Genomic DNA, 21,257 nt, shown 5'->3' with positions numbered 1-21,257 from the left:
TTTGGAAAGAAAGAAAGCATTTATTATGAAAATCCAAGTGGCTTTCCAGAGCTTAATTACTGTTTTTCATTCAACAGTACATTAAAATGAATAAAAAGAACTCATGAACTTGGCCAAGTTTGCTGAATATTGAGTTAACATATATCATTCATATCCTCAGCTGTATCCTCTATTTATTTGATAATTCTATAACTAGAGTAAAGAATGAAGTGATGCAAAGTGCAAAACAGAAATACTGTAATTTGGCAGTACACAGACTATTTCACTTCTTAAGCATTTATTAAAGAAAAAGGACTAGCATTTGTTGAAAGATAAAAACTACAATATATTTTAAGTATACTGACTTCTCTATGAAAACTTTAAAGAGCTTAAAATGATGATGACTGTTAACAGAAGCCAGTATTTCCGCTCTAAACCACTTGAATTTACCAGACTGTCGGAGAAATCCACAATGACGGTCTTCTGTTAAATTCCTCGTATTATTTCAACTATCTTAAAATGGTTCTCTCTCACAATTATTTTCTAAAGGCAAGTTCCATTTGAAAAGTATACTGAATAGAACAGTACCCTGGGATAAATGGCACTTACTAACAATATAGTATCTAAAAGTAAATATTAAGTTAATTTGCATTGAGGAGTAAACTGTAAAAATACATACATATTAAATTCCAACTGCCCAAGAAATACATTTCAAATGAAAAGCACAGATATTTCTGGCCCTGACTTGCAATATAGTTCAGCATTTCCCAATAATGAGGATAAAAAGCAAAATCAAATAATGTACATTAGATCACAGTTGACATGAAGGTAAAGATACAGTAGGACCAGTGTGGGCTTGCATGTTATGGACACTGAATAATTTTTAATGAATTGAACAAAACACAGTCACCAGTTCCTTTCTGCCCTGTGCTTCCTCCCACTCCAGGCTTTGTTCCTATGTGTCTTCCTGATGGATGCACAAGAGACAGCTATAGCCAACATGTCAATAGAAGAATCAAGAGAGGAAGTCCCTGCCTTGGGATAGTCAGAAACTCTAGGCTAAGACTTAACATCCTAGAGTTAAAAAAAAATCATATAACTCAAAGCTTTCATCTGAATTAAAACATACATACTCCCCATGGCTGCACCAAGCAGGGTACAACAAGGACCTGATTTCTAGCGCCGAGCTCCTTCTAATGCCATAGTCATTAACTTGTCGGCCTGTCGTCAGACACAGCCTCAACCATCACAGGAGAATCACAAAGACGTTACTTTTCCAACCAGCCAGGAATTGACAAATTTCTGCACTGGTTCTAAATATTATATTCAGACATCACTTTATTGCTGACAATGCTTTAAAATACCAGTTTAGAGAGAGTATGTCAACAAAATGTGATTCAGTAGTTAGAAAGAAAACATAAGCATTAAGAACCTTTAAGTAGTTATCAAGTCAAACAAAATATAACTTCCCCATAAAAATCATTAACAGCTCTAACTTTTCTGCATTTCTGCATTTTTAAAATGAAAATTCTTATTGCTAAGCCAGGGGCTAGGTTTTGGAAAAGACAAAAAGCTGTTCCATATTTAGAATTCTGCTGAAACGAAATTAACCTGAGGAAATTTTTCAACTAAAACCAATCTTGTCTTCAACTCTCTTTATCTATGCCAAACTTAAAAAAAAAAAAAAAAGTTTAGAGCACATAAAAGAACTCAACAATTATATCTATCTATAGATTTATATACTGGCAGCCTAGAGTCAGTACCTAGCACAAGGCGGGTTTACTTTGCCCCACAATTTGTTTTGTTTTCTTTCTGGATTAGCAATCAACATTTCAAAGATAGAGAAATTCCATATAAAAATTCATTATGCAGGCCTCCACTTGAAAACCAGATCTAGCTACAGTGGGCTGCATTTCTGCACTCGACAGAGCTGAGCTGCCTCTCTCTCATGGAGTCAACTGGTCCTGTCCAGTCCGCTGGAGTTCCCTCCACCCCTGCCATTCTATTTCCTCAACAATGAGGCCAATGGTCAGTTGCCTGCTGTTTTGCTGATTTTATTTCTTACAGCAGTTAGAAGTGAAATTTGAATGTTTCCATTCAATATTTATTTTTGTAAAAAAGAAAGATTGTTTTAATAAAAACAGTATATTAAAAATTTTAGTTCCTTACTTGCATAATTAAATGTTCTTTACTAAGTACATATGTAAACAAAGATACCATAATTAAACTAAACTAAATCCAACCAGCTTTCTTCATTTAGTTTCCAGGCCAGGGTAGGTGTTCAGGCTTGAAGCCTCTGCTCTAGCACTCAGACTGGACCTGGATGACTGCCGCCTAAGAAGGCAGAGAGGAGTCAGGCACACGGCGAACAGCACTTCCGTCTGAGGACCTCTAAGGCCAATTCTCCTGACATTCAAGAGAGACCTAGAAATTACATGAAATAATATTTGGATCTTAAGACTACTATAATTTTTCTTTATACTTATTTGAACTTACATATTTATGTGTTTTTCTTTATTATTAGCTCTTTATAGGGGAAAAACTGTTTCCTTCACCAATTCATTGCTTGTACAGAGTAGGCTGGCACTCAATATCTGCAGAATAGCTGAACAAAAAAGAAGCACGTCCAAAAGGCAAAATAAATTTATGGGGGAAGAAATAAACGAAGAATACTAATAGGAGAGACCAAGGGTACTGAAGGTAAAAAAGAGAGAATTGATCTTATTCAACTAGAAACTGGCAAAGAAGAATGAATTATCAATCTGGAATAAGCAGAAATACTCTCTAATGGCCCATTTACAATTAGTGAGCTCGATTCTTTGACAGAACTAAATGCTTTTCCATGACCTAGTAAAGAATTATGCCAAGAGTGTCACATGTGAGAAAAATAAAATAGACCAAGAGACCCGAGTTAATCAATGCTGGGCACTGCAATCAGTTCTACATTTGAAAGGCATGATCAGGTAGTGAAAAACATGAAAAATCAGTAACTGCAGGGATCAGGGGGCCAGAGCTGAGCTCAAATGCTATCTCCATATTACACTAACTCTGTAACCTGGGACAAGTGACTAAACCTCTCCATACCTTAATTTTCTCATCTATGAAATAGAAATAAAAACAGTATTTCTCATTGGATTGTTGTGAAGTTAAATGAAAGAATACATATGAAGCACTTAGAAGAGTCCATGGAATATAAGGACTCAATGTTAGCAATGACGATGATATAACCATGACAAATGCCAACAGGGCTGTTTCCTCATAAGAAGTAGGACATGAGTCCTCTTGGATTAGGGTCCCATCCATATGACCCCATTTAACTTTACTTCCTTAAAGGCCCTGTACCCCTCCCAAAAGCATACTGTGGGTTACGGCTCCAACATATGAGTTTGGGAGGGACATAATTCAGTCCGTAACAAAGAACAAACGCTTTTAAATAAATACTTAATACTTTACACATAAAACTGCCACACTGGAAGAAGTAAAGGTTAAGTAAAACTGACACTGAATCTTACATAAAAATTTCACAAATTTACACAAAATACCATCCAAACTACATACAATTAAATATCACAATAAGGTTAATGTACGTAAACTGCCACTGTATGCTGAAAAAACCTATTTACAGTACAGAAGTTAAAATGTGTTCCCTGACTCATGGCGTAAGCTGTGTAATGATAAAGGTAACATTAATCCTCTCACAGAATTAATAACTACACATGATAGTCAATGAATTGTGTTTTTATCTGGCAAACAAAGATGCATCAACCAGAACCAACACTATTAAAATAAAACTCTTACCTGTTGAAAAACGTCTGTTCCCTCGTCATAGTCCACCATACTGAAGAAGAGTTTGTTACAGAACGCAGACGAATAGCGCCAGGAGTTAGCCAGGATCTGATATTCCTCATTGGCTTGCCTGATCAGGATAATGGGACAGAGTTGAGACATTATCAGTATTCAAGCCTTAACAGACCTATTCATAAATAAATGCATGAATAATTAATAAGCTATTAATAAAACAGGTAATTCGAGGGCAAGAGTTGGTCTGTTTTCGCATGGATTGCAAGCAGAAAACAGACTTTATATTTTAAGTGGAAGTGAAAAATAAAAAGAATATTCCATGATGTGTAAAAGTTATGTGAAATTCAAATGTTGTCATTCACGAGGTTTCCGGCAGCACCACCAGGTGAGTCACGGACTCCCTGCCGCGGCTGCAGCGCTACGTACGGGCGGAGCCGCGCGGCTGCAACCCAAGCTGTGGGCAAAACGTCCACTCTGGCCCTCTGAGCAGGAAGCGCGACAACTCTTACTCTGGGGATAAAATCATTCTGTGCCATCCTTCTGATGATTTTCAGTAAAAGGCATAGAGCATTTTTTGAGAATTTTGCAATTCAGTTTAACAGAAATACCACGGATACATGTTTTAAAACTGTAAATAGTTATACTGCACCTTTATATAGTCCATCCAGATAAAAATGCATTTACATTCGCACCTAAGAGTAAGCAAAAATTTCTCGAGTAGCTGAACCAATCGCCACAAACAACCACTCCTCTGAGAGCCATAACGACTCCTATTTTGAATTCATTTCTGTTGGACATTTTGTTGACATTCCAGATAGTAAAGCTCTATTTTTAGGCGCAGACATGGATTAGAAATAGGGAAATGGTGTTGCTGGAAGGATGGCAGCACAGTCATGGAAACAAGAAGCGACAGTGGTGGCTGAAACAGTTTAAAGAGAGGTGGGGGCTTCCTCCATACAGCTGACTATTCACAGGAGTTTGGAGAGCCCCCCTCCCCACAGAAGAGATAAGAAGGTATAACCCTGTGAGAACAAAAAGACATGGAGCACAGTCAGCAGCAGAGAGGAGATTTCAAGAGCTAGTGGAAAGAGCTAGTGGAAAAGTTCTGATGGAGGAAGTTACAACCTCAAAGAAGACGGCAGTGCAGGAGAAAGCGAGGAAAAACACCGGGTTAGAAGCCGCAGAGGTGCCGGCTCTGAGAGTTCACCTTGCTAACGAGCCAGCCCGTCACTGCTTCATGGACCCTGGCGGGGGCAGCAGACTCCGGGGTCAGAGACGAAGGGTTTTATTACTTCCTGTTTGTTTCTGTCAGCTCCTCATGCCTCCCACTCTCAAGGTGACACAGAAGGTCCTTCCCAGATACAGGCACACACAGCCGACTGTGTTACAGGAGAGCAATACTGAGTCGGAGGGGCTCACTGTTTTTACAGTACGTGGTAACAAGCCTCGTGCTCTGATCAAAGACCTGATCTCACTCCTCAGGGCCCGTCGCTGCACACACAACCCTCCGTGTTCTGGCATGTCCAGCAAGAAAACGCAGGGATGATCAGAGTGCACAGCAGACTGCTTTTCCTACCAGGAGTCACAAAAAATGTCATATAAAAATGAGCAAAGAAAGTAAAAGAAAAAGCACTTATAAACTGAAAATATAATTTCTCAAACTAATATTGGAAGACAGAGTTGAGTAAAATTGACAGAACAAAAAGACACATGTGGACTACATTAAGGAAAGGAAGGGGAGACGCACCTGGATATATCTAACCCAATAAAGCCAAAGTTCAAACAGGAGTCCCAGAAAGAGAGGACAGACAAAGGAACTATTTCTGGAAATGTTAAGACAATTAAAGGAGACTAAGTATTCAAATTAAAATTACTTCCCAGGTTCCAAATAAGAAAAGACAACAGCTAGACATACTGTGGTATTTTAGAACATTATGGATTTAAAAAAAAAAAAAATCCTAAAAACTCAGAGGGAAAAAACCCGACAACTAGGGCAAACAGAAAGGTGGGAATGGGGCTGGTTGTTAGCAGCACTGGAGGCTGGCAGGTACCACAGCAGCTCCTTCAGAGCTTTGAGGGCACATCATTTTCAATCTAGAACTGTGTACCAGGCCAAGCAGTCCATTAAGTCTGAAACAAACATGTCTGAAGAAATGTAAGGCATGTGACATTACTTTAGGATATAACTGATAGCAAGGCAGTATGCGTGCAAAAAATGAGAAAACCTGAGAGTATGACAGGAGAGAGCTGGAGAATGAGCATTTCCAGTGGCAGGGAGAGCAGGCCCAAAGGGCCTGGAGAGGAGAGAACTGAGGATGCTGGCAAACCCATGCTGTGCTGTAAATGAGAACCTGCTGTCTGCTTCCCAGAGGGATCCACGCGACCACGCGCTCACACCCTCCCTCAGGGCGCCCCCCAGCTCCTCTACGCCTAAATAATAAACCAAGTTAAGACCAACACGAGCCCTAAAATCCGACTTGATTTTTGTCAGATAGAATATAATATTACAGGTAGTTATTTATCACTGATTTTCAAAGAAAAAATGTACAGTAACTTCACACGGTGAGCTGGCACTGACGACTAAGTAGATATGACAACATCTCTGCAGACTCAAACTCAAGAGACTGATGCTACCTTAAAAAAGCATTAAAAGGATGGCACTACAATTAAGGAAACAGCTTATTTTTACACGAAAGAACATTTTACACAAAAACACATTTTAACTGTTAAAATGAAACTTAGGGAAATGGCAAATCAGCAAGAAGAAACTGGAATTCTTGTGATGATGATATTCTAAGAAATGAAAATGCTTCATTTTGAAAAATATACAGGAAGAAAACAATTTTAGTATTCAACATCTGTGTGTAGTGTCTTTTGGAACGATATAAGACGGGGATAATGTTGAATTTCTTTCCCTCGTAATGCTACAACCTCCCCCAGACCTACTAGAATCTACTAAACATGCATTCATTCACTCCCCGAATCTCTCTTAGTGCCAACAATGTGTCAGGTAATGAAGGAGGGAATAGTAAATGCAAGGGCCCTGATGTCAAGGAGAATACACTCTAGTGAGAAAAAGATGCCTCATACAAGTACACACCAAAATTCAGATAATTAGAAACACTCTGAAGAAAGTAAACAAGAAAACGTGGTAAGTAGTACCGAGGAGTCAAAGAGGATGAATTCATTTTGCCTTCAAATTCTGTATTCTCCATCATCCACTCTCTCCAGTTTCATTTCCCAACAATCAATTGTAGGTTCTATCCTCTGTTCCAAAGCCCTAAAGCGCTCCCCGCTGTCTACATCATGAAGACCACGGGCAGAATCACAGACCAGACCCACCAGACCCTGGCCCCAGCTCACATCTACGATCCATGTCCATACGAACGTACCATACGCTCAAAGGGTCTCTCTGTTTTGTGACGTCCTGTGTTCATTCTTTAAGCATTAAAGCATTAAGTCCTTTGCTTAAAGTGTCCTTCCTTCTTCCAAAAGCTTGCTCAAAAAAGCCTCTCCTTCAGAAGTCACTCCAAACCTCTATAATACTTCAGGCACCTGTCGGAAATAGAAATTCCCAGCTCCCAGGCACTGCTGTTTATTTTATGCATACACTTTTCCGTTTATGCACATTATGGTTATGCACGGACTGTTCAGTGGCTAGGACCTAGTCCAGAACAGGCATCTAACAAAGGTATGATGATGAATAATATACTTTCCTAAAGAGTCAGTATTATATATACACCCTAAAGCTAAGTAACAGCAAATCAGAGATTCTGAATTCTGAAAAGTCTCACTTGCTTAGTCAGATTTATGTCACAGGTTCATGTCTCTTTTAAGGCCAGTCTACTTCACTGTATTGGTGGTCTTAGGAAGAAAAAAAGAAACACCTCAGATCTATGTACTGTCAGAAATGTATGCTGTTTGTCAAAGGAATAGTGGTCTTGACTTGAAAGCTTATGAGTAAATAAACCATCACCTACCATCATGTCCCTAATGTCAACTTTCATATGCAGTATAGAACCTAGATCTTAATCATCAATGATATTTATTCAGCATTTTAATATGTGCTGCAATAAGGAAAAAGGATACCTCAGTCTCCACTTAAGAAGCTTATTAGAGAAAGGACTCTAATACATAAATAAGATCTATTTATTGAAAAAAAGAAAGCAGAATGTAGGTGCTACACAGCAGACTGGAGCAGCTGGACAAAGTGTGGATGTGAAAAAATGCAAAAAAGAATGGATGGACTAAAATAACAATAAGCGAGAAGACAGGAAGAGAGTACTAAGGTAACAGAAGCAAGATAAACAAAGACTGCCCAGTCTGGAATGTGTATTATGGAGTCTAATAACAGAATGCTGGTTTCATGTTAGAAAATAAGGAAAGAAGAGACTGGAAGCTCTCTTCCAGCAGAAAGAGAGTAAGATCCTGACTTTCTTCTGTAAACAGTAAACAAGTACATGTGTTTTGAAAGAAGTGGATTATGCAAAATACTAATTAAGAAACCTGTATCTGGCAACAGTGTGTATAATACATTGAAGGAGGAAAAAATGTTTGCAAACCACTTACAATGTTACTATAATGGTCTAGTTGGGCAAATATGTGAGGCTATTAAAATAGCATATAAATGAAGATACGACCTGTTCCTTACATACTCTCCTTTCGAATCTAGAGCAGCAAAGCAACCAACCACGTCCTCGACACGTGCTGTGTCTAGTTAGGGACACATCTGGGTGGAATAAAGAATTCCAAGGGAGCCAAGCAAATTACATTTTTCTCAACACAAATACTTAGAAAAAATTTAATACTGACAAGGTAAATGGCAGCTTTCTTCTGTTGAGTGTAATTTAGTAGCAATAGGACAAGGAACAGATCTGTTTGTCACCAAAAATAATTCAAGGAACCTGAGAAAGACACATTTCAATGTTGATGTCTCTTGAGAGTATAAAAGACTCATTAGAAGGAACGTGCCCCAATAACTTAACTCCATTATCTCTTATCTCCCCATATTCTGACTTCCTCATGTTTAACAGGGGTAGAAGAATCCTGATGACAAAGAAATTCACTGGATTCTTGCATATGTTTACGTCAGCTGGGACTAACTTAATGAGCAACGGCATCACTGGTGCTTATTAAAACCGTTCCACTTCACTGCCGTTTGAAATTGAAAGCTGAGAACTACAAACGCTCCAAGCGTTTACTGAATAACTCAAATAAGCACATTTCCAACACTGTTAGCTAAAAGAAAGTATTTAGTAGTTTATAGGAACATTAGATGCCTAACTTTATGAATGGACAGAATGCTGTGAATTTTTCTAATAGAGTCGCATGCAGCCTGAAGAGGGCAGTGAAGTTGCAGCAAAGCACCCAGGAAGGCTTAAGCAGTAACTGCAGGGCACAGTTCTGGGAAATCTGTCCTACTAAATTTTCTCAATTCTTTATTATGGAAACAAGAAAAAACATCACGTAATCCAAATGCTAAGACATTTTATATTGTAATCCTTTGTAAAGGGTTATATAAAACTAGAAAGGATTTTTAACTCATTTGTCATTGTGTATATTTCATATGGCTCCCAAGATGAATCTAACTTGTATCTTTAATGCCCTTGAAAGGATTTTTAAAGAAATACGGTTTCTCTTTTTAATGTTAATCAAATTTCCTATAAAGCAACCAATTCATATCAAAATTCCAATGTATGCCTTTTATGGTTACACATTTTGATGAATTATGCATATATAACTATATACTGCATTGTTATTCCAAAGTATGTCTTCATAAAACCTCAAATTAATCGAATTTCTATAGACAGTGATATAGAGAGAGAGATCTGGTGTGAGCAGAACCACCTATCATGGTGCTGGTACCCTGGAAAAAAAGCTGGTAAACATCACCCTGCACAAAGATTCCAGCGGAGTGACTTCTCTCTGGATGTGTGCTGCATGTATTTGAAGACCTTACTCAATACCCTGAAATATATTAAATGGACCCAACGCCTCTGAAGAGGGAGGGTCATGCTCCCACTGAAACCTCAGGGGAGAACTCTTCCTAGCTTCTGGTGGTGGCCAATCCTTGGCATTCCTTGGCCCCCAAAAATCCAACATTAAGGCAAGAATATCTGCTATATATATTACTGTTTAACACTGTATTGGAGGTACTAGCCAACACAGTCAAGAAAAGACAAGGCAAAACTCTGCTTGCAGATGACACGACGGTAAACTCAGAAAACTCAGAGGCAGTAACAAACCTAACTGCAAAGAACAAAAGAATTCAGTAGTGTGGCATACAAGAACCAACAGCCTCCCTGTACTCACAAAAATATGCAGTTAAAATATATAATAGAACATTCCAATAAAAAGATTACATAGAGCTAACAAGAAATAGGCAAAATATAAGTGAGAGGAATCTAACACTCTTAAAGGGCACAGAAGATGTACAAATGAAAATTCATCTTTAGTTCTATGGGTCGACACAACCTCATGCAGATGTCAGTTCTCCTCACACAGATACGTCAATATGCAACCCCAGCTAAGGTATCAACAAGCACTTTTCCGGAATCAAACAAACTGGCTGTAAAGCTCATCTGGGGAAATAAAAATGCAAGATCAACTTGAGAAATGAATGGAGACGAGCCCCACCAAATAACAAACTATAATAAAGCCTCTGGAATTCACACAATGTAATGCTGCTAAATATATGAAAGGTACATCAAACAATTAAAAACATGTACTCCAGTCCATATATCGAAATTTGGTGTATGATGAAGACAGCATCTCTAATCACTGGGGAAAAGATATACTTTTTAATAAGTAGTAGTGAAACAATTACATAGCTATTTGGGGAAAAAAGATCCTTATTTCTCACCATATACAAGAATATATTCCAAATGCAAAAAAAAAAAAAAAAAAGAATGTAAGTCTAAGTATAAACATATATACAACGTAACCTTACAAAAATGAGGTAGCCTGAATATGTATAGCCCCCCAACATGTCCACATCCTAATTCCCAGGACCGGTAACTGTGTTACCTCGCATGGTAAAAAGGATGCTGTGGACATGGTAACTTAGGATCTGGGGGGGGGGAGCACAGTATCCTAGGTTGTCGAGATGGACCCAATGTATCCAGTCTTCATAAGAGAGAGGCAGGGATGTCAGAGTCAGAGAGGAGGTGTGACGATGACAAGGTAGAAGTCAGAGAGAGAGAGATCTGAAGATGCTGTGCGGATGCCTTTGAAGACCGAAGATCAGGCCACAGGTCAAGGAACACAGGGAGCCCTAGAAGCCAGAAAGTCAAGGAAACAAATTCTCCCCTAAGAGCCTCCGGGAGCACCCTGACTTTAGCCCAGTGAAACTGATTCTGTACTTCTTGCCTCCAGCACTGTATGACAATATCCTGTGCTGTTTTAAGCCACTAAGTTTGTGACAATCTGTCACAGTAGTAATAGGAAACATACACGAACACTGTAAGGAAACTGGATATGTCCTTTAGGAAATTGCTGTCCAACGGAAACATAGTGCAAGCCATGTATGTACTTTTTCGTGGCAGGCACGTGACAAGAATTAAAAAGCAACAAATTTTAATGTCTTTAATCCAATATATTCAAAATACTATTTCAATATGTCTCAATATAAAATTATCAATACAATATTATGCAGGGAGTTTTGTACTAAGTCTTCAAAATCCCCTGTAACTCAGGCATGGGACATCTCTGCCAACCACAATTCAAAATCCAGAAGCAACAAAATTGAAAAACTGATAAATTCAACTTCATTTAATATTAAAAAAGCCTTTTTCTTAATCAAAACAAAACACACAAAAACACCGTAAGCAAATTCAAAAGACAAATGACCAACTGGGAGAAAACATTTGCAACCTGTACCACACATAAAGGATAACTCTCTTTAACATATGAACAGCTACTGACAATTGAAGGTAAAAATTAAAAATGAACAAAAGATATTAACAGTTCACAGAAAAACATATACACATGACACTTAAACATGGATAGATGCTCAACTTCAGAAAAGATATAAAACGAAACTGCATTTCTCATCTATCATATTAGCATAAAGTTCAACAGCTCACCACATACTCTGTTTCAAGACTGGAAGAAACAGGCACTTTGACAGATGCTAGCGGGGGTGCAAAATGGCACAAGCCTTCTACATGGGACACCAACAATGTAACTACATATGCATTCACCCTGTAACCCAGCACCCTCATTTCTAGGAATTTACCCTGAAGATACATCCCCACAAATACAAAAAATATGCACAAAAATATTTGCTGTGGCATTTTTATAAAGTCAAAATACGTATCAGAAAAAAAATTAAATCTCCATCCACAAGAAACTGATGAAATAAACTACACAATATTCAGAATGGATAAACCAGATTCTAATGAATAATTACCAATAGGAGGTGGGAGGGAATGAGGCAAAGAGGACAGGGATCAGACTGACACTTCTAAAAGCGTCCACTTCTGTATTTCTCCAAGTTTACATATAAAGGTCTGTGTGTATATACACACATATACGCATGAGCATACAGATGTGTGTTTACAGAGAGCATGCTGGTGTTCTGCATAGTCAAAAGATAAATTAAACCAACAAGTGTAGCAAAGCAAACCCTAAAACTGAACACAGATGTTAACAAATGAATCTAACTGTACATCAAAATGAAAATACAACCAACAGAGAAAAGGATTAATTCAAGTAAGTTTTAAACATTATATTCTGAGGTAAAGTCTTCTTTTCTAAGGTTAAAAGAAGAAAGGGACTGCACAGAAATTAGGAAGTCTAGTTCACTATTTGTTTTCAGAGATCATACTGGTGGTGTAATTCTAAAACTATTTTACATGCACTGTAAGAGAGCAGTGAACAAATATATCAGGATTGCTGGGATTCAGCTTTTCATCTTGGCGAAAGGAGACAGTAGTGTGGGATGGGGAAATAAAGGAAGAACCTTGCAGTGTTAGCTTGGAATAGGAGATATCTAACTGAAAGCCCTAATTTATACACATACACACACTCACATTGAGCTCTGTCTGCTAAAAAGGGCTGAAAGCAATACCACCCCAGCAGTAAAGCGTGTCACTTGCCCAGTTCTTGCTTTCTAAATATCGTTTCCTACCAAAAGGACTAAGAGCTCCTTGACAAAAGTGCTTCTTGCAGTTCCATGACAGGGGAAGTATGAAGTAGGCTTAGATGTCTTGTAGAGTCAGAAAGGACACGGAAGTTGGTTTCCACTGGTCAAATTAAGGGCAACTTGCACAATGAAGAAGAATCATCATAGCAATGGATTAGTGAATAAAACCGGAATCTGCGCTGAGATACTCAAAATAAAAGGAAAAAGGGAAGGAGGATAAGCTCTCCCTTGTAGATGAATATCAACTCATTAATGTAGAAGTGATGATACAATGTTGAAAAATCACTTCACCACCACCAATATAACATCAAATTCAGGCAAAGATTATCAATGGATGTTACAATTGCTGGGTAAAAATGTACCAAGAAACAGGATAGTCACATGATCTCAAAGTATCCCCTCTCCTAACCCATTCACCTGCCCCAAACACTTATTACAAGGGAAACAAGACATACTTGCACAACAGAAAGATGTGGTGACCACCACCCTGATCAGGTGATCCATCTCTTCACTGGCTTTTGGATGAACTAACATTTTGTGCCTCCCAATACGCTACACTAAGGAGTCCACAAATAATCCCTACAGTGCTCCGGCCAAAAGCAAATCACTTAATCTGGTGAGGAACAAGCAGACAAACTCAGACTCTGGGACCCTATACAAGGATCTGGATTCTCCCCCCCCCCCAAAAAAGAAAAGCAGCCAAGGTCAAAAGTGTATGAATGTTATAGATTAAAAGAAACTAGACAGGCACAATCAAATGCAACAGATGACCTTGGACAAGCTCCCAGACTGGGGTGGGGAGGTTATAAACGACATTTTGGAGACAAATGTTAAGATTGTATCATTAAAATAATGTAAATTCACTCATAAGTTATAACAGTATTCTGATAATGTCCTGTTTTCAAAAGATGCATACTGAATATTTAACAGTGATATTTCATGATGTCTACAAGCTGTAAGTACATTTGCTGGTATGGGACTCGTTTTTCACCTATATTTAGAGGAGAACAGGAACGGAGAAGAACAAGAGCATCTCTTATCACCCAGTCTGATACTTAAGTGGCAACCACTGCAGCCACCCAGTGACAGTGCACCCTGAGATTTCAGGAAGAAAAACAGGATGAGGCACTCTGTGCTTTGGATAGATGGGCCCCTAGATAGTTAGACGCACATCTCAGGAAGAATTTCAATGACCCCAGATTCCTGCATCTTCCCAATACACAGAAAGCACTAAAATCATTAACTTGAGGTATCTGTTCTTCGGGATTAGCAGTAATCTTTTGCCAAGTTGTGTACTTGACTGCATGTATCCCCACCCAGAAAAATCACATATAAACTGGCTCCTCCCCTACCTCTTCAGAGCAGTTCCTCGGGGTTGAGTGGCTATCTCCCAGCCTATAGTCCTCAGTAAGACCCTGAACAGAACTTAAAACTCAACGCTTATCTTGTACGTCTTTAAGTCCACGAGCAAAATCAAATGTGGCAAAATGTTAAAATTAGTCAATCTTGGTAAAGGGTACACTGGTGTCTTTGCACTACTGTTTCAATTTTCTGTAGGTCTGAAATTAAGATGGGTGACTAAAGCTGGACTTTATATACAAATAATACAGAACACAGAACTCAGAGAAGGCTACAGTGTCACATAGATAGTGACAGTTCATTGAAAACATTGGTTTATTCATTCTAAAAGAGTTGGGATTATGCAATCTGAGGAAGAGACACCTAGGAAGAAATTTAATACAGTTAAGTTCAGTCATATACCTTCAACCTAAAAAGAAATTAAACCAGGTGGACCTCAGCAATAGCCCTAGAACAACATTTCTCTTACACTAGTCATGGATTCAACCAAGCCCGAAGCAGTTCTCATGTGTTAGCCAAGCCAGGCAAAGAATTCGTGTGAACGGCATGTGAGATGCCTTGTTCAGGTGGCCAGGCACATTAGAAACACTTAGGAATTAAGGCCACAGGGAAACATCATCTAAGGACTAGAGGCAACGATACGGGCTGTGGTCCCAAAGCCATTTAGAAAGTGCTTACAAGTGCATTAAGAGATGTACAAGAGGGATTTTATCTGTACACGATTCTCACCCGATGTGCTCACTTTAGAGTCAATCTCCTAAGAGATGTGAGTTCACGGTAATAAGACAAAAGGCTGTGGAGCTCTTTTCCACCTGGTGTTGGCCAGCCACCGCCCACCCACCGGTCCCTGTTCTGAGATGCTACTCTGAATGAAAGCAATTCATGATCTGATGAGTTTAAGAAACGCTGGCTGATGGATCCTTGCCCTAAAAGATGAATAATCTTAGCTGGGAATGCAAAAGCAAAAATGCAAATTCCAGTTCACAGAGGAAAAGCACTGAGGGATATGCGCACTTAGGGAAAGCATTAAACTTCCTAGCTCTGGAGTCACAAATCCCAACCCTGACAGGTGTTAGTTAGCTATGTGACTTTGGATAAAGTATAGAACCTCTTAGCTTTGATGTTCTCATCCACAAAATGGATTGGGGGGGGGTATAGATCAAGTGGAAGAGCACATGCTCAGCACCCAAGAGGTCCTGGGTTCCATCCCCAGTACCCTCATTACCTCCCCCTCATAAAACAAACAAAAAAATACAAAATGGATTTTTTTTTCCAGACCTGCCTTTTTGAGTAGTGAGAATGACATGAGACATTATATATATAAATGACTTAACATAGGACCACCCAAATAGTTTACACATAGTAAATAATAATTTTATTTAATTAGAGAAGGATGTTAGCTAGTTAACACCTAATGTATCCATGTAATAATTTATTCACTCTCCTCTTTAGAATACCTTTGTAATTACTATTTTTCCATTTATTTGAAGTCCAACAATATGTTAATTTCCAGCACATTACCAACCTTTGATTCTGTGTGCACTCTGCTGGGTTCTACAAGTACTTTTTTCTTTTCCTTCACCTGGATTTTTTTTTTCTTGTATGTATCGATCTACAGTTGATCTACAGTAATAACTTTAGAAGAGGATCTTTTGTTCTTAGGATTTTTAGTGCCTTCTGGAAGAGGTGAGTAACTCTGTGGTAGCACGCATCTTAAAAGACTTGGCAATTACGGGGAATATTCCTTATCGTACAATTTGACAGAGGAAGTTTGGAGTTATCACTTACGGGAGGTGAGAACTGTACTGAGTAGTCTTAATTAACAACTCTATTTGGCAAAGGAGTTTGATGTTAGCACTGAGGAAGGTGAGAATTGAATTCTGAAATTTGTGAATAAACTGACTGTGAAAGAAGAGCAGAGCGACTGGCTAAGAGAAGAGGGCTTACAAGGAAGCCAACAGCTCATTCGCCAGCCTTTCGGCAAAGAAAAGCAACTGGAGAATCTGAGTTAGCTCTAGAAGAAAATTTCACTTTTTCTTAAAGAAAAAAAGCAGAGAAGTCTCACAAAGGAAATCTTTTAAAATTATAGCTATGAACTTTTCAATGATTCTACAGGATTATAAAAAATTACAGCAGTTTTGTAGAAATGGTTCAAAATTACATTGACACAGAAGGACCAAGGAGAATTTAATTCATGTTTTAAAAAAATGGCTGCTGGTGACAGGGTGCCTTTCGCAGTGAATCTACAACTCCCTCTGGGGCTTAATATGGGACACAATTTGAATACTGTTCCTTTAAAACTTTTCTCAGAACTCCTCTTTACCCATTCATCTTCGTTGTCACCTTGAGATCTCTGATTCACTCTGCCCACGATCATATGGCTCACAGTCTCTCTTGGCTCAGTGACAGCAGATCTCAGACCACTGCTCAACCACTATTATTTAACAGATCCTCCATTTACATTTGTATTATTCTACAATATAAACGTATCATCCTCGTCCAACAAACTCTAAGGCATCCCTCTTGCAGCTCACTTAATTTTTTCCCTCTCCTGTTACACTAACATCCTGAGTGATTTCAGCACCCTTCCCTCAAGTTTCCCTGTAACATCAGCGATCAGCCACACTAGACTTTGGCATTTTACTTATTTATTAAATAAGTCCTTTATAACCACTTCCTAATTTTCAACCCATCATCCTTTTACACAAAACCTGTACTTCACTCTTGTGAAAATCTAAGCTTAGTTGTATCACACATAGTTTATCAACCGTCCCCTGGCTTCTCTGACCCCTATCCAACTTTGCACCCACAGTTACACATTTCAAATATACTCTCACAAATACACTCTCACTACCATTCTCACGATATTCACCTAAGCCACTTCGCAGAATACAAGAAAACATGTCAACCCCTACGGAGGGTGTTCTTGCTCCTAAATTGCTGAATGTTGGGGAAGAAAATCATCTAATTCTACAAATTCTCCACTAAAAATCTGGGTATTCTAGTTTCATAAAGGATCCTTGTCAATGCTATACAGTCACCCAATCAGTCAAGCCCCCCCATTCCCACTGTTCCTCAATGAAATTAAGTTTTTTAAAAGCTGTCAATCATGAACCTGCTTATCTCCCCTTTCTCTATATTGGCCGCACGCTAGGCTTCCCTAGACCATGTTTTTAAAAATGTCAATGTGTTGGCCCCACCCCAAAACAATGAAATCAGAGTCTGGGTCTGGGAACACTTTTCATTTGCCTCTAAACCTTCACCTGCTCTTTCTTTCTTCTCTAATAACTTCACCCTCATCTTGATCCATGAATTATCTTAACTTTTTCTCTTGTAAATGTAAAACTATTCTAAAATTTGAAAGTTTATTACAAAATAGGCTGTAATAAATAAGCAAATAAAAATTATTTTGAGCATCATTAAAAAACTGAGGGTCCATATTTAAGCATTTAGCAACAGAATGTGTTAAGTAAACTATTACCTAAAGGATATACCGTTTAATTGTATGTTGTGGTTTATGTTGTCAAAATACAATTATATAACTGAAATGAATACCGGGATAATAAAGTTCTTTCTAGATTATAGTTGCAGAAAAACATAATAATCAATTTAATAGATTTCATCATAATAGTGGTGAATATAGGAAATCAGTATGTTCAATTCTTAGAAGCAAAGAAATGATTTCCCTAAGATATACATGGTATTGTAGGATGCCAGAAGACAGCTTGTATTTGTGTGGAATCTGAACTGTTACACCAAATGCCAACTAAAGAGTATTTCTGCAGGGCTTTTCAGCATCCCTTGGATAAACATAAACATACCCAGTCCTTTGGCGCGAGCCCGATTCTGACAAATGTTAATGCCCACTTAAGTAAGGCCCTCAAGTTGACAGGAGGGGACTCAATCACCTGAAGTGCTGATTTTCAAAATACTCTGCTCACCACCTTTTCTACCTGCTTTGAGCTAGGCCCCAACAGACACTTATTATTAGCCCGTGATGAGATCTTTCATGAAAATTTCAGAAAACTGAAATTCCCTTTCTGCAAGCTAGTCTAAGAGAAACTGTTTTATTTTTTCATTGGCCCATGTTACTAATAATTTTGGAGTCCAGTAAAGTTCAAAATGATTTTAGAAATCTACATAAAGCCTACAGATGATTATACAATGTGAAGACTTTAAATGTGGAGCCACCACATAAAAAGTATTTGTTCTTGAAAAGAAAAACTGTTCAGCCAAGAAGAAACAGACAGCCTGAATTGTCCTTAACCCCTGAGGAAATGGAATATGTAACTTATCAAGAAGGTTTCACTGGAGAATTCTATCAAACATTTCAAGAAGAATTAACACGATTTCTAAAATCATGTAATTTCACACACTCTTCTAGAAAATAAATGAGGAGAGAACATTTCCCAGTACATTTTATGAGGTCAGTATGACCATGATGCCAAAACTAGACAAGGACAGTATAAATAATGAAAAATATAGATCAAAATCTGACATGAACTTAGACACAAAATTCTTCAACAAAATATTAGCTAACAGAATTCCATAATACATAAAAAGAATACACTGCAATCAAGTGGGATTTATTCCAAAATGCAAGGCTGATTCAACACTGAAACTCAATATAATCTACAATATCAACAGCCTAAAGAAAACTCGTACGCCACTGACTGCCCCCAAATCTGACAAAATCCAACACCCATTCATGATAAAACGTCCCAGTAAACTAGTAAAGAACTTCCTCACCCTGATAAAGAACATCTATGAAAACCTTACAGCTAATTTCATACTTAGTGATGAAAGACTGAATTTTTTTCTCCCAAAGAGCAGATCGAAATGTAAAACATAAAACTATAAACTTTTAAAAAACAGAGGAAAAAACAAAACCTTTTGATTGAGGGCTAGGCAAAAAAGAGATCAATCTGATAACCAAAGTAAGATCTGTAAAAGGGGAAACAGATAAACTGGACTCACTATATTAAAATCTGCACAAGATTCTGTCATGAGGATGAAAAGACAAGCCATAGACTAGGAGAAAGTATTTAAAAACCACATATCTGACAGAGAACTATCTACAATATATATATAAAGAACTCTCAAAACTCAGTAAAGAAAATTTCAATTAGAAATAGGCAAAAGGCATGAAAAGATACTTCACTAAACAGGTGACACACATGTGACAAAAAAGCACAGGAAAAGATGTTCAACGCCATTACATTAGGGAAATGCAAAATAAAACCACAATGAGCTATTACTGCATACCCATGGAATGGCTAAAATAAAACGGTGACAACGCCGATGCTGGTTCGGATATGGACAAACTAGGTCCTTCATACACTGCTGGTGGGAATGTAAAACGACACAGCCGCTCGGCAAAACATTCTGTCAGTTTCTGATAAACATGCAACTACCATGCAACAGAGCCATCACACTCTCTGGCCATTTATCCCAGAGAAATGGAAATTTACATTCCTATGAACACGTGCACAAGAATATTCGTAACAGCTCAAAACTAGAAACAACTCAGCTGTCTTTCACCAGATGGATGCTTAAACAAACTGCTGTATGTCCATACCATAGGATGTTACTGAGTAATAAAAAGAAGGAAGTGTTGCTAAATGCAGTAACTTGGATGGATTTTGAAGGAACTATGATAAGTAAAAAAGCCAAACTCCAAAGGTCATACACTGTATGATTCCACTTACAAAACAGTTTTGAAGTGATTAAATGACAGAAATGGAGAATAAATTCAGGGGGTGGGGAGACGGGGTGGGAGTGGCCATAAAGGGCGACAGGAGGGATTCTTCCTGTGAGGTAAGTGTTCTGTGTCTTGACTGTTATCAGTACCAACACCCTGCTTGTCAAACTGTGCCATAGCTTTGCAAGATGTTAGCTACCACTGGGGGTCACTGAGTAAAAGGTATACAGGATTCTTCTGTGTTAGTTCTTACAGTTGCATGTGAAACTACAATTATCTCAAAATAAAAATGTTTACTTTAAAAAGAGCATTGTCCCATAGATATTATATTTATACTTGTCCAAAGTTCTCTTCAGTATGTTCCCACTGAAAAATATTTCATTCATTTCAAATTGTTTACTTCTGTGTCACAGAAAGAAATTTCTAATCATTAGAGGTATTGAAAGATAAATGGAGTTCCTCAAGTGAGTGTGTCCTCTCTATTAAACTACTCACATATAGTATGTTAAGGGGTCTTTGCCCGTAAGATAGAAGTAAGTGACCTACAAGGCAATATTTGAACCAAATTCTATAACCTATGTACCTTTATACAGGACATAAAGATAGCAAATCTGTCTTACAATTACATGTAGACTGGTCAGTAAGTATCTTATACAATAAAAAAAAAAAAATTAGCCTATCAAAGTCATTTCCTAGAACGCACTGACTTTGAGTCTATGTTTAAACGCACACAGGTATAGTTGACCACCATACTGAACAGACGCTTCATTCGATGACACACTTTCATCTCAGCTGTAATAAATATAAAAGCAGACAGTAATAGCTTTCAGCTGCTTAAATACACACATTACCTGCACACAGAGCACTGCCGCTGAGGCTGAAGAGCAGTGAACATAACGATCATCGAGTAGTTTCGAGGTGGCGCCTTGATAAATTTTCGGAATTTGTCACCATTCATTCGGAAGATGGAGCGCCTGGAACTCCATTCCATCAGCTGTTCTACTTTTTCGGTCAAAAGATTCTGCAATTAAGCACAGGAATTTAAATTTACACAGGGTTAAAGTCTTTCAGTTTGAACTTCATGTAAAAAAAAAAATTATACGGTTATTTTTTACCTAAATTCAATTTCTGTGAAAAGTTCTTGTTTTGGTGACTTTCATTGTTAATTGACCACATATGCATAAAATATTTCATTTATTTTTCCTAACGATTGCGAAAGTTTACAGAACAGATATCAAAAGTAAAACAGACTTTCACTTCCAGGAAGATGGA

The 21,257-nt window shown here is 38.1% G+C and overlaps 1 protein-coding gene across 2 annotated transcripts in view; it reads right to left on the bottom strand.

Annotated features, from left to right (window-relative positions):
• The window catches only part of TUSC3 (tumor suppressor candidate 3), a 140,003-nt gene that overhangs the window by 79,352 nt on the left and 39,394 nt on the right, over positions 1 to 21,257 (bottom strand). For both annotated transcript variants that reach the window (XM_032468679.1, XM_032468680.1), the window contains exons 2-3: positions 20,837 to 21,006; positions 3,778 to 3,895 (exon numbers count right to left, since the gene is read on the bottom strand). In XM_032468679.1, the coding sequence (XP_032324570.1) occupies positions 3,778 to 3,895; positions 20,837 to 21,006 (288 nt within the window). The remainder of the gene's footprint in view (positions 1 to 3,777; positions 3,896 to 20,836; positions 21,007 to 21,257) is intronic.

Source organism: Camelus ferus, chromosome 26 (assembly GCF_009834535.1).
Source record: "Camelus ferus isolate YT-003-E chromosome 26, BCGSAC_Cfer_1.0, whole genome shotgun sequence".
In the NCBI taxonomy this organism is placed as follows: Eukaryota; Metazoa; Chordata; class Mammalia; order Artiodactyla; family Camelidae; genus Camelus; species Camelus ferus.
Note: the sequence above shows the minus strand (reverse complement) of the source record. Positions and strands in the feature narration are given on the sequence as shown.